The 13219-nt window shown below is 48.7% G+C and overlaps 1 protein-coding gene across 3 annotated transcripts in view; it reads left to right on the top strand.

Moving 5' to 3' along the window:
* FAM20A (FAM20A golgi associated secretory pathway pseudokinase) overlaps positions 1 to 13219 on the top strand; it is a 55427-nt gene that overhangs the window by 16559 nt on the left and 25649 nt on the right. Inside the window, exon 1 of one of the 3 annotated variants that reach the window (XM_024104627.3) lies at positions 9841 to 12393. The exons of the other annotated variants lie outside the window; for them this stretch is intronic. Within the exon in view, the coding sequence (XP_023960395.1) occupies positions 12392 to 12393 (2 nt within the window). The 5' untranslated portion in view covers positions 9841 to 12391. Of the gene's footprint in view, positions 1 to 9840; positions 12394 to 13219 lie in introns of those variants that run through there. 3 annotated transcript variants of the gene reach the window in all.

Below are 13219 nucleotides of genomic sequence, written 5' to 3'. Positions count from 1 at the left end.
ACAGCTCCCAGGAAAGGGGCAGGTTTGCCAAAAATACAAAATTTGAAACATTGTTGGAGAGACAAAAGAGTTTTGAACTGGTTAAAATGCCCTGGTGCAACATTGTCTAAATGAAACATTTTGTTTTCTTGTTGGAAAAGACTTTTTGGTTTGAAATTTTAGTTTATTGATACTAAAACATAAAAGTTAGAAATGTTGAAAGGTCAAAACTGAGACAAAATGCTTCGAGTGGCCCAAGGGGATTTTTTTTTTCCAGACTATCAGTTCTTGGAAAATGTTGAGGTTTCAATTTTGGGGCCTGCTTCAGGATGAGAAAAAATTTCAAAGTCTCAATATTTCTCATGGGGCAGGAGACCAGTTTCTGGAAGCAGCTAAGGGGAGACCTGGTCTTCTGGAGAACGCCAGTCAGATGGCTTAAATGGGAACCACTCAGCTGGGGAGTGAAAATCGTTCCTAGATGTTCCCTAGAGAAATGCCGCTTATTATGTCATGCTACCCACTCCTAAGATGTTCAGCCCAAAGAAGATCAAATGAGAAAGGGGGTCAATTGCTTTAGCTAATGCTCAGTGAACGGTTATCCTTATCACAAAACCACACCCAGTTCAGTTTAATTAACAGTTCCTGTGCTGGAGATACACAGGCTCCGAAGCTGCTCATAATTCATGCTTGCTATCTAATTTATACCCAAGATAAACTACCAGACCTGCTCCTCCATTACACTTTAAGAGCAAAAGTATAAACCCTTGCAACAGTGTTTTAAAAATCTTCACACACTACTACATAGATCCTAGCAAGCACCGCTTCCTTCCACCCACTAGGTCTGCTGTGAGGGGAATCCAAACCTTGGCGCTCTGGTTCCATGGGGTGTTTCGAGCTCCTGGAGCTTGAATGGCGTATAGCTGCTGCCTCATTCTTGGGGTCCCTGGCGTGCACTCTCAGGGTGTTGGAACTTGTTCTCCAGCCACCTAGCCCCTCTGGGTGCAGCACTGACCTTTCAGACTCCCCAGTACTTAAACACACCCCTCGTCCAGAACTCCACCCCAACGGTGCAAAGCTTCTGGTTTACAGCTGAACTCTCTCAGGGCTTGTCTATACTTACGCGCTGGTTCGGCGGCAGGCAATCGAACTTCTGGGTTCGATTTATCGCGTCTAGTCTGGACGCGATAAATCGAACTCAGAAGTGCTCCCCGTCGACTCCGGTAATCCTGCTCGCCGCGAGGAGTACGCGGAGTCGACGGGGGGAGCCTGCCTGCCGGGTCTGGACCGCGGTAAGTTCGAACTAAGGTACGTCGACTTCAGCTACGTTATTCACGTAGCTGAAGTTGCGTATCTTAGTTCGATTTGGGGGTTTAGTGTAGACCAAGCCTCAGGGGCAAGCAGTGGTTGTGAAGCAGTCTCAGAAGACGGTTTGCCCAGTCTAACATCTTTATGCTCTTTTATATTTAAAGCACAGAAGAGTACAGGTCATACAAAACTATAAACACTAAACGCATGGCCCTGCCTCAGTTTCCTCACCACTCTTCGGGCTGGTGTCTGAGTCTCTTGGATTGGCCTCCGGGCACTCTGGCATCAGGAATAGGGCAGGAGGGCCCTGCCCATATCAGGCTGCAACCTCGCCCTTCTGGACTGGAGAATATGGACCCCCAAGTTAGCAGATCAGCCTCTACCCTTTTAAAATCTTCAGCCCCCTACCCTCCCATGTCAGGTGACACCCTTGCCAGGTTCCCCATATGAACACAAACCCCTCGCAGGTGACTTTGTTACCAGGGTGACTTGGTCCCTGCTAAACCAGTTCTTCTGGACAGGGACCAGTCCTTTGTCAAGAGTGAACTAGTACCCAACAATTGGGTACTTAAGAGCCAAATCCCCTCTATTGTTATTCTTTTGTCACCAGCCTTTGGAATTTTCAACCCATCCTAGAGGCAACCGGTGTGCAGCCTGACCCAGAGCTATAGGGTTCATAACCTCACACAGAATTCATCAGTTGTACAGATAGAGTCCCAATCCTGCACATTACAACAACTAACTGGTCCTGGGCCAGAGATTAGAGTCACAAAAGCATTTGTTTTCTGTAGGTCAATGGGAGTAGGGTGACCAGACGTCCCGATTTTGTTCCAATATCCACCGGCAGGACTCGGATTTTTTTTTTTTGCTCAGCCGGCAGGTCTCTGGGGTTTTTTTGCTCTGCTGGCGGGCACCCCTCAACCCCATGTGTCTCGATATTTTATTCCCCTCATCTGGTCACCCTAAATGGGAGTCAGGCTGAATTGGGCCCAAGATCACGCCCAGAATGACAGTTTATAGCCCCGCCTTTGAGTGGCGAGTTTGAGAGTTTCTTAGCTTCTGTGCAATCTCCCTCATCTGCTCTAGTCAGTCCAGCCCCCGGGCTCAGGTAGTTGTCAGGCCTACAGTGCCATTGCAAACACAGCCTCCTGCTCCATTAGTAGGGTTACCATACGTCCGGATTTTCCCGGAAATGTCCGGCTTTTTGATCCTCAAATCCCCGTCCGGGGGGAATTGCCAAAAAGCCGAACATGTCCAGGAAAATACTCCCAGCTTTGTTTTGCCGGCATCCCTGCCCCAGTCCTCTGCTTACCTTAGAGCGGCTCCGGCAGGATGCGAACTGCAGGCGGATTCCCCCGCGACGACGGCTGCTGCTCCCCCAAGGTCTGTGTAGCTGAAGAGCCGAGCTGCCCTAGCGCTACCGGCTTCACGGTTTGCCGGGCAGCCCCCAGACCTCCAGACCCTGCGCCCCAGGCTGGGCGCTTCCCCAGCGCAGCCGGAGCCCGGGAGGGGAAGCGCCCAGCCGGGGGCGCAGGGTCTGGAGGTCTGGGGGCTGCCTGGCAAACCGTGAAGCCGGTAGCACTCGGGTAGCTGTTTCGCGTGGCTGGGAGGGAGGAGGGGGAATGCGGGGCGCTCAGGGGAGGGGGCGGAGTTGGGGCGGGGACTTTGGGGAAGAGGCGGAGTTGGGGCGGGGAAGGGGAAGGGGCGGGGCCAGGGCCCCGTGGAGTGTCCTCTTTTTTTTAATGTTTAAATATGGTAACCCTAGCATTAGTGATCACATGGGTCCATAGACTAGGGTTACCATACATCCGGATTTTCCCTGATATGCCCAGCTTTTTGGTCCTCAAATCCCCGTCCGGGAGGAATTTCCAAAAAGCCGAACATGTCCGGGAAAATAGGGAGGCATGGTAAGGGGACCCCGAGTGCGAGTGGCTGCAGCAAAACTTACAACTCCTGCGATCTGCCGATCTGCCGGGCACAGAGGCGGCGGGCAGCATCCGAGCACACAGCCGCCTCCTCCCTGGGCTCCAACTTTCCTGCTCTCCACCGCGGCAGGGGCCGAAGCAACTTCCCCAGCGCAGCAGCAGCCGGAGCCCGGGGGGCGGAGGGGGAATGCGGGGTACTCAGGGGAGGGGGCGGAGTTGGGGCGGGGACTTTGGGGAAGGAGTTGGAATGGGGGTGGGAAGGGGCGGAGTTGGGGCAGGGCCGGGGGCCCCGTGGAATGTCCTCTTTTTTCAATGTTGAAATATGGTAACCCTGTCATAGACCCACAGTCACAGAACCTCAGCCTAACAGATGACCCAGGTATGCACACCAGTCCTGTCACCTCCACCACTATTGACTCACCTGGGCTTGCTACCTTTGGCAAACGCACTTGGCTTGCATACATAGAGTGAAATTTTTCAAAAGCACTTATGCAATTTTGGAGCCTTAGTCCCATTTTCAAAAGTGATTTAGGCACTTAGCTACTGAAGGCCCATTACTTTTCAATAAGATTTAGGCTCCCAAGGCCCAGATCCTCAAAGTTATTTAAGCACCCATTGATTTCAATGGGAGTTAGGCACCTAAATACGTTTGAGGACATGCCTGAGAGTGAGAACACAGCAGTACATAAATATGTTAGACACCTAACTCCTATTAAAAACCAAAGGCACTTAGTGGGATTGTCAAATGTGCCTAACTGAGTTAGGTGTCTAAGTCACTTTTGACAAAGGCACATAGGGTCCTAAATCAGTTAGGCTCAGATTTTGTTATTTTATTTTTATTGTTGTTATATAAAATGTAAACCCATAACAAAAGAAAACATATATAAATACATGCACAAGATGGACAGACCATATAAATAAAAACATTCAGTGTTCATTAGGTGTAAAATCAGGGGGGGGGGGGACAAACCAAAAACAAGCAAACACCTGAACCTGTAGAAGTCATGCAAGGCATCAATTGTTAAAGCGACTAACTAGATAAATAAATGAGAACACAGGCTCCGATTTTTAAAGGTATTTAGGCATGAACTAATTTAATTCAGGCATTTAGGCTCAATGTTGCAGCACCTAACGGATTTAGGAGACTAAATCTCATTTTCAAAAGGGATTTAGGCATTTAGGAGCCAATAGCCCATTGACAGTAGATGATATTTAGATTCCTAAGTGGAAGTGAGATGTAGGCACCTAAATCAGGTAGGCATTGCAATGCTGAGTGCAGCAACCTCTAAAAACCTTTACAATTCTAGGAATTCACCAGTCTTGAACATTTCAAGCCCAGTCTCTTTGTGCAAATACTATCTCTTGCTTGCTTTGCAGAGTAACTTTATGCCCGGTCCCAGATTCTTTCATAAGTGCCACAACAATGCTTTGAGCTAGGCGGTTTGAATGATGTTTCAAAAGATGCCAGCTTCTTAAAGAAGTCCCTCCTGTTTGCACATCAGATCTATCATACTGGGGTTGTGCTGCAGTCAGAGCTGATCAGAACATTTCAATGTTGATGAAAAATGGAACCAAAGAGTCATAGAGGTTTTTTTGAGTGTGTTTTCCAGCCAACTCTGCTGTTACGTGCAGACATCTGTAAGTCTCTGGACGTTAGTGCAGACATTAGACACTGGAATAATCACTCAGGCAGTAGAAGTCCTGCTGAATCACACTCCTATACAACAGTGCTGAGGGCCATATATGCACCTACATAGGTCTGAGACATAACATTAGACAGGACAAAGGAGTAGAAAATACCCTGTAGGGGAGAGTCTTGTGTTGGCAGAGGGATGGATCAGTTCACCTAGTGGAGCGTTCATTGCTTTCACTTTTTGTTCTAGGCTTACAGTAAGCCTTTTCCTGTGTTTTAAATTCCTGCATGGTGTGCAGTGCATTAGATACCAGGAGATGTCACCAGTTGGGTGAGATGCAACACAGCCTTTCACCCTGATGGCAACATGTGGCACTGAATGGCCTCTCAGGTACTGTATACCCCCGGAGTTCTGCTGGAGGTATAGGTCAGTGCTGACTTTGAGCCCCTTGGTCAATGATGTTGTAGCGGGGCATCTCTCCCACGGTGCTTCGGGTAATATCGGCCTTCCCCTGTGTATTGCCATCACTGTTGTCTCAGCACACGCTCACTTCAGGCAGTGATGCCTTGTGAGTGTGGGCCCTGGGCAATGCTAGGGGCTGGGGTCTGAGCTCCAGGGGAGAGCTGCAGAAATCAAGAGTTAGTGCTTGGCTCCCTTCACCGGCTCTGGCCTTTTGCTGTTTCATACCCAGGTGCCTTATCCTTATCCTTCCAGGCCCTGCCTAATCTCAACTATGTCTCTATCTGTGCTCATTTCCTTCTACTCCGCCTCTCCCTTCCGATGTCTTCCCCGCTCACGTCTCCATACTGCTCCGACACGTCCCCATCTCACGCTTGGCTTATTATTTATCATGTGTATTACCATAGGAGCCCAAGGCACGGACCAGGACCCCGTTGCGCTAGGCGCTGTACAAACACAGAACCAAAGGACAGTCCTCACACGTTCATGTTGCACCCTAGTCTCAGTTTATTTGAGATGGAAACCTAGCCACATGTGGATTATTTTCCTGACACAGATTAAGTGCTTTGAACATGAGAACAACCTTGATCACGTAACAAACCACAGCAAAACATTAGTGTAAGTAAAAAACAAAACGAGGAGTCCTTCAGGTACCTTAGAGACTAACAAATGTATTTGTGCATACGCTTTTGTGGGCTAGAGCCCACTTCATCAGATGTATGAAGTAAAAGCTACATGAAAGGATGTGGGTTGCTTTACCAAGTGTTAAGTGACGTGTTGATTAGGGGATGAGGGAAGGATCCTATTTTCTTCCCCCTAGTGGATACTCAATGCATTTTCTTTTGTTGAGAAACGTTTTCGGGCGAAGGGAGGCTGGAACTGCATTGCACGCGCTTTTCCTGCAGCTGTGGACGCTGCTGGTATAAAGGACACTTCACGGAGCAGCCATGTAAACGCCAGGATGTGCAGTGTGTAGCTGCATCTTGAGGCTCTTGTACAAGGGATCACTTTGCTGTTGGATTTAAATTCACTTCAGCAGAGATCAACATATTTGTGCTGTGTGCCTCAGTTTCCCCTCTATAAACTGGTGATCATGCCACTTTCCTATCACACTGGGCAAGATTGCCAGACTCCAGAGACCATGGTAATGAGGGCCAGATATGTATCTTAAGTAGAAAAAAGATTCTCAAAGAGAGACATTAACCATGGCACGGCACAGTACTCTTCAGACTGGAAACTCGGCAGTGTGCTGGTGAGACCTTCTTTATTTTTTTCAAGTGGCAAACAACACCTGGCATATGCTAGTCACATCGCTCAGTGCCTGATTGGCAGGTGCTCAGATATCACGAGGATGAGCGTGGCAGAACCTGATTAGACTAGAGAAGCAGCCTGAAGCATCTTCTGTCCAAGTTAACAGACTAGTCCAGAGCTATGCAGGTCAGTGAACTATACTGTAGTGATATAAATAAATATTTACTTAGCAATGCTAGTTTCTAAGAGTCCTGGATTCTCCACTGCTGCCCTCAGGCATGTCACTTAAACCCACATTTTCGTAAGTGGCCTGTCATTTGAATACCTCCATTATGTGATGCCCAGTTTGAGACACCTAAGACCTGATTTGCAGGGGTGTGGAGCATCTCCAGTGCCCATTGAAGTCAAGGTGTGAAGAGGCACCTTGGAAATGCTTGAGCACCGTTTAGTTTTTACCACTGACGTGCCTGGCACTTACCCTTTGCAAACAGCCTGCAGTGTTGCGATTGTGCAGAACAAACTAGGAGCTGTGCTTTGTAATACCTTTGCACAGTATGTTTACATGGCTGAGCAAACCGGGCGCTCAAGGCAGTGAGGTGGCTGTACTTATTCACAACAAAAGCGGGAGAAATATAGTTGAGGGTAACTAAGTAAAAAGCATTTAAGCATTATCAGGTTATGCTGCCGTTCCTGTGACTGGATATTGATTTGGAATTTGCTTTGGGAATAATCTCAACCAAGACACTATCTTGTTGTATCAGCACCTTAACAATAACAGTAGGCTGCAAGTTAGATGCTCAGAGTGAACACAATTTAGCTATTATGGCAGATATGTGCATGCCTGAGATGTAGGGTCTATATAGGAACTATATCTAACCTGCAGAGGTTTTGGAGCCATGCAAATCTCTATTGTGCTCAGCAGAGAGATTACATTTTTAAAAGCCGGGCAACGTGTCGGGAATATATTAGAAATTTGAATCTAAGATGGATGTTCCCGGAGCAAGTGCATTGTGGGAACTTTAAACAGAATCAGATCACGTAGCTGATTTGATGACACCCTACATCACCAACAAAAGCCCATAACACTAAATGCTGGCAACACTCGCATTATTCTGGTGCCTTCTAACCCGGGGCACAGCGCCTACTATTTGGTAATAAGTCTACCCCCTTCGCTTTGCAGCTTATTTTGTTTGTGGTGAAGAAATGCTTGTAGTTTGCCTGTGGTTATGACGTTTATTTATTACCCAGCCAGGAGCGAATCCGTGCTGCCCAGGCAGTCGCTTGCCCTTGTTTGACTTAGCTTTGTCTCTTATTCTTTTGGGGGAGTGTGTATTGATTATTCCTCAGTCACTTTGAAATAAAATATATGGTTCTCATAAACATGGGACGCATTCTGAGACCATGCTCAGGCTGAATTAACTCACACCCGCCTCCCTCCTGGGGCACTAAACGGCAAAAGGACTGTACATTTGGGCTCAGACCAGGCAGTTTCTGGAAAGGGGCTTTTTATACTAGGTGTGATCTGTCCATTGATTCTGTAATGCAACCAAGGTAGAGCATTTTATCCATTTAGTTTATGCCCCAGGTAGGAAGGCAGCTTATCCGTCTGGCCCCGCCTAAGCAGGGGGTGTTACGGGACTGCTCGCTAAAAGAGAGACGTCTCTATAACTGAAGTTGGTAATGGGGGGAAAAAATCTCACCTGCTAGCACATAGGAATATACAGCACTGCCTGTAAGTTAGTGGGTTCAATAAAGTTGTTGTTATGCTCTGCAAATGGCTTCCACTGTGCGGTGCCTAACCGGTGGGCAATGTCAGCATTCACCAGTCCCCTTGTCTGTTTGGTGCCACGGTTGTGTGCTCCAGAAACTTCCAAACTCCTATCGTCTGCGACCTTGTGACCGTTGGAGGGAGGCAGGGAAGGGGTGAGCCCCATACTATCATCAGCCACCTCCCAAAGCAGAATTACAGGTCCCAGCCCCGTTCCAAGTGCCCTGATTTAACGCTTCCTCTTTATTCGACTCTTCTAAAGTGCTGGATTGAGAGGCCAGGAAATGTTCACATTTAATCCCAGGGTGAATCGCCACCAGTTGCTCCAGAATGTCAGTCCAACTTGCTACGGAGCACGTGGGGCTTTGAGCATTGCATGGAAGAAAGCCGCACAGATGTGCCTTTGAGAAACTCTGAGCTGAATCCTGCTCCAGGAGGTACGCAGAACCCAGCTGATGCGGGTGGGAAGGCTGGAGGAGAGCAGTGGAGTGATGATGTTACTGGGAGATGCGCGCACAAAAGAAGGCGGCGTGTGGTCCCGAGAATTTGCCAGGCCAGGCCAGACCATTGGTCCATCTACTCCAGCATACTCAATTCCTCAGGGCCCAGTGGAAAACACCAACCTCTTTGCACGGTGCTGCACCATGTGTATCCAGCAGTGGCCCCCTAGTGAATTCTTTAGTTACAGTTTAGGGAAAAGGAGCAGCTCCTGGTGTCCCTTCTCATCCTTAATCCCCGTAATCCCCACACCTTTCGGCCACAGCTAAGGTCAGGAACAGCCTGGCTGAGCTCTGCAGGTGCCATCGAGTCTGAGTGCACAGCCGTCTGCCTGCTGCAGGGCACCGGGGGGCCGCACAGTGGTTGCCAGGCGTAGATCAGTGAGTGCAGCCCCACATACAGCGAGAGCCTTCTGGGTTCCCTCTCCCACGGCGTGTCCTTTGTTCCAACCAGTCTGAACAATGCCGACTCCGGCATTCGACCTCTGTTGCTTTCGATGCTTTTAATTTTCTTTACGTTGGGCATCCAGAAAATAAAGCTCCTTGTCAGAGGCAAGTTTCTTTTCAGCTTTTGTGTTGACCAACAGTGTGTGTTTTGTTAAAGGCCTGGATTAACTTGGCGCTTTCCTCTTCTAGAGTGTTCAGTCCCAGCCGGTCCCCTTCTCTGTTAATGAACCACTTGTTATCAGCTGCGGGCTCCTGCTTTCTTTCACTGATCTACCCTGGCACTTCAATGCAAACTGGGCCGGGGAGGCTGCGTTCCCTTTATCAGGACTGTATATGCTGTCCGGGGCTCTGCTGAACAGCCAGTGCTCCCTCCTCCAATGGATATGTGCTGAATGTCCCTCCACTAGCCAGTTAATTTCACTGCAGTTTAGCAAGGATTGGCCCAAAGCTGCAAATGTTGCAAAGGTTTGCAAAATGCTAATGAAAGAGAGCGATTTCCCCCCCCCAACCCCCTCCCCCCAAGTTTTGCTGTGGAACCAGGAGTGCTGTTCCACTCTACTTACCAAGGAGGGTCCAGGTTCCGGTAATTGTCTTTTATACCATTAAATCAATGTAGTGCTGTCAAATTGCTTCATAGAGTCACCATGTATCGGGCAGAAATAATGTGAAAGCTGGTACTGTCACGGTCTTTCACAGGACTACATTAACACTTTACATTGATATGAACTTTTCTACTATCTAGGACCTTAAACACTGTGAAAAAAAAAACGGTGGTGGTTCACATGGAATAAAAGAGACAGGGTTTGATTGTAATTTTAATATAAAAAGATTCTTTCACTGCGGCTTCTGGACTCAGACACAACCCTACCTCTCCAGTTTGGTTGATATCTCTAGACTGGGCTGCCTACCATCACCTCTCAGGGTCTCCCTAAGTCCTGACCTGGAGTCCACCGTCATGGAAGGCCCCGATCTTATGTTATTTTGGCCTCCTAAATGCCTTCCTCATCCTTTAAAAAGCATGCAACCAACACGAAAACAAACACCAATTACCCAAGCCCTGAGGTACAGATCTGGCCCTTAAGAAAGTTTCATACAGAGCTCTGTGTAACTCATCCGAAATCCCGCTGCGTTCCAGGGGAAATTGTAAGGCCTAGCATTGTGTAGTAGGGCCCTAGGGCCAGATCCTGAGATCTGTCTGAGCTACGTTCAACACAGCACCCCAACTACCTTTGCACTCCCCCAATCCTGGAGCAGCCAGGCTGGGTTTGGTCCCAGTTCAGGCAGTAATAAGCTTTAGTTACTGCAAAGACATGTCACCACTTCTCCTTTGTCTGGGTTAATAACAGCTTTAAATCAGCTGATCGGTGCAGATAATTTCTGACACTGCACCATTCAGAGCCCAGGGCACAGCGCAGACACCAGCCCCAAGGAGCGAGGGCGTGACTGACTGCATTTGGTCTCCTTGGAGAAGGACTCGCCCTCCTCTGCAATAACAATGGAGCTCGGTGGGGCTGCCTCCGTTTCTGGTGCCATTGGAACACATTTTCTTGGGGGCACCTCTGTGGTACCAGCCAAGCCAACAGCCTCTGTTACATCTGAGTCCAGCTGCCTGTCCAGTTACCGAATGACCCCAAGAGCAGCCTCTGGGACCTTCCCACTTGGACCCTCCTCACCAGGCAAGGTCAAGTAATTGAGACCGTCTCATTCCAGGCCAGAGCTTCAGCGGGTTTAACCAGCCCTGCAGCGAGGGGAGCGATCCCGATTGACCTCAGCTGCTCACAATCTGCCCTGTATCTCCAACTTTCTCTGACTAACCAGCCTTTGTGAAAGAGCAACCATCTCACTGGCACATTGGGGAGCTCTTGTGTGACGTAATCACCCCCCTGCAGGCAACGCTTCCAGACAAGCTGCAGCAGAAACATCTGCCAATTGGGTGAAAAGGATGCTAGGACTGCAGGTCTAAAATGAGATGAAGAGCACTTGCGTCATTTTTCCAGCACACCAGCACATACTCATCACCATCGTTTGGCCTCTTTCTGGGCTTGCACAGTGCCAGAACAGACTGACTCACACACACTTTATCCTGTTGTTCTTCACTTGACTTAGAAATAGACTCCATTAATAATACGTCACTGTGATAGGGGGTGTTCCAGCTGAGGGCCTTGAAAGACATTACTAACCTGGCAGCATTCAGCTTCACAACACCCCTGAGAGGGAGGAACGATTACCCCCATTTTATAGATGGGAAAATTGAGCCACAAATTGCCAATGGTGTTTGGGGGATTCAGAGACTATGGTGCTGGTGAACAGTATAAAACCCTAAGATTAGATGGCTAGATGAGCTGGAATCACAGAGCAGAAAGGTAGAAATAGAAGGCAGGCATCCAAACTAATCGTCCCTTGTACATTCGTACCCTCCTTTGCCAAGCACTTGAGCCCTGTCGATGAAAATACTAACCAGAAACAAAGCACCACATTCCAGGACTTTTCCCTTTGCCCCCACCCACCTTGGCTAGTTCCCCATTGACTCTAGTTAAAGGCCCCTCATATTCCTGAGCCTGGCTGCTGTAAGAGGGACCCATTTGGGGTTTTTCACCAGCCTACTTTTCCCCTTCTCTCCTCACTTGTTTACTTAGCAAAGGTTGGCTCTCCTGCTTTTATGGCCTGGCAGGATTTCTAGTGAAAATGTGAAATGTTCATTTTTCCTGCCGGGACCGAGGAAAGCAGCATGCCACGGTGTCACTGGCCTTGCTTCGGCGTATGCTGACCCAGATCAAAAAGTCCGGGGTTACTTACGTTTCAGGCTTAAACTGTTGAATACCACCTGGATCAATGATTAGCCTAGGCACTAATCTGTAGTTTGCATGGACAAACGCAGTGAAGTTACTGGGCAAGTGACTGTCCTGTATCAATGACAAAGGGTCATGAGAGAGGGGGATGGGTAAAAGAGGAGTACACAGGAGCGGTCTATGCATTTTACACCCTTTCTCTGCTCAAGGAGGAGACTCTTTCCCACACCTGCTCCTGCCCTGTCAATGCAGCGAGCCCTCACCCAGGGCCAAAACCAACACTCTGGGGAGGTTGCAAGCCAGAGACAGGAGGAGGCAGGCCGGGGTCAAGCCGTAAATGTAATAGAAACATTTTAACTTTGCACGTGCCCCGTCACTCATAGCAACCACCCCACGAGAGGAATCCGCTTAAAATCGGATGCAGCAGCAGGTTGTATTGACCCCTAAGCAGAATTCCTTCTGGTCTCTGGGATTCTCTTTAAGGGCTGATGGGGGGGAAGGAGAGGCCCTAGTGTGGAGTCCTGCTCCCCAGGACTTGGTAGGAGATTATGGGGGCTCAAAGCCAGTGAAGAGGCACAGGTCCTCCCCATGGAGACCCGCATTCTCCAACAGACCCCCCTGTACTCTGGGCAGACCAAGAGAGGTCTGTAGGTTCTGGGAAGCAAACGTGAACCTCTTTCCTTCAATGGGAGAGAAGGGGAAGCCAAGTCCTCCTATCCCTGACTGAGCAATTAGCTGAGAACACTTCAGGGGAATTCACTTCCTCCCTAGCCCCTTCCTGCTGATTGTCCCCTCAGGAAGAAGCTATTAACCATGTGGTGCAGTATTAAACCAGCACTGCTCTCCATACGTCTTTGTGCTCCATCTCAGGGTGGATTTGCTGAACATTCCTGATTAGGCCTCAGCTAGAGTATTTTGTCCAGTTCTGGGCGCCACATTTCAGGAAAGATGTGGACAAATTGGAGAAAGTCCAGAGAAGAACAACAAAAATGATTAAAGGTCTAGAAAACATGACCTATGAGGGAAGATTGAAAAATTTGGATTTGTTTAGTCGGGAGAAGAGAAGACTGAGAGGGGACATGATAACAGTTTTCAAGTACGTAAAAGGTTGTTACAAGGATGAGGGAGAAAAATTGTTCTCCTTAACCTCTGAGGACAGGACAAG

This window comes from Chrysemys picta, chromosome 12, assembly GCF_011386835.1.
Source record: "Chrysemys picta bellii isolate R12L10 chromosome 12, ASM1138683v2, whole genome shotgun sequence".
NCBI classification, from domain to species: Eukaryota; Metazoa; Chordata; order Testudines; family Emydidae; genus Chrysemys; species Chrysemys picta.
This window is presented reverse-complemented; position numbering and strand designations above follow the sequence as displayed.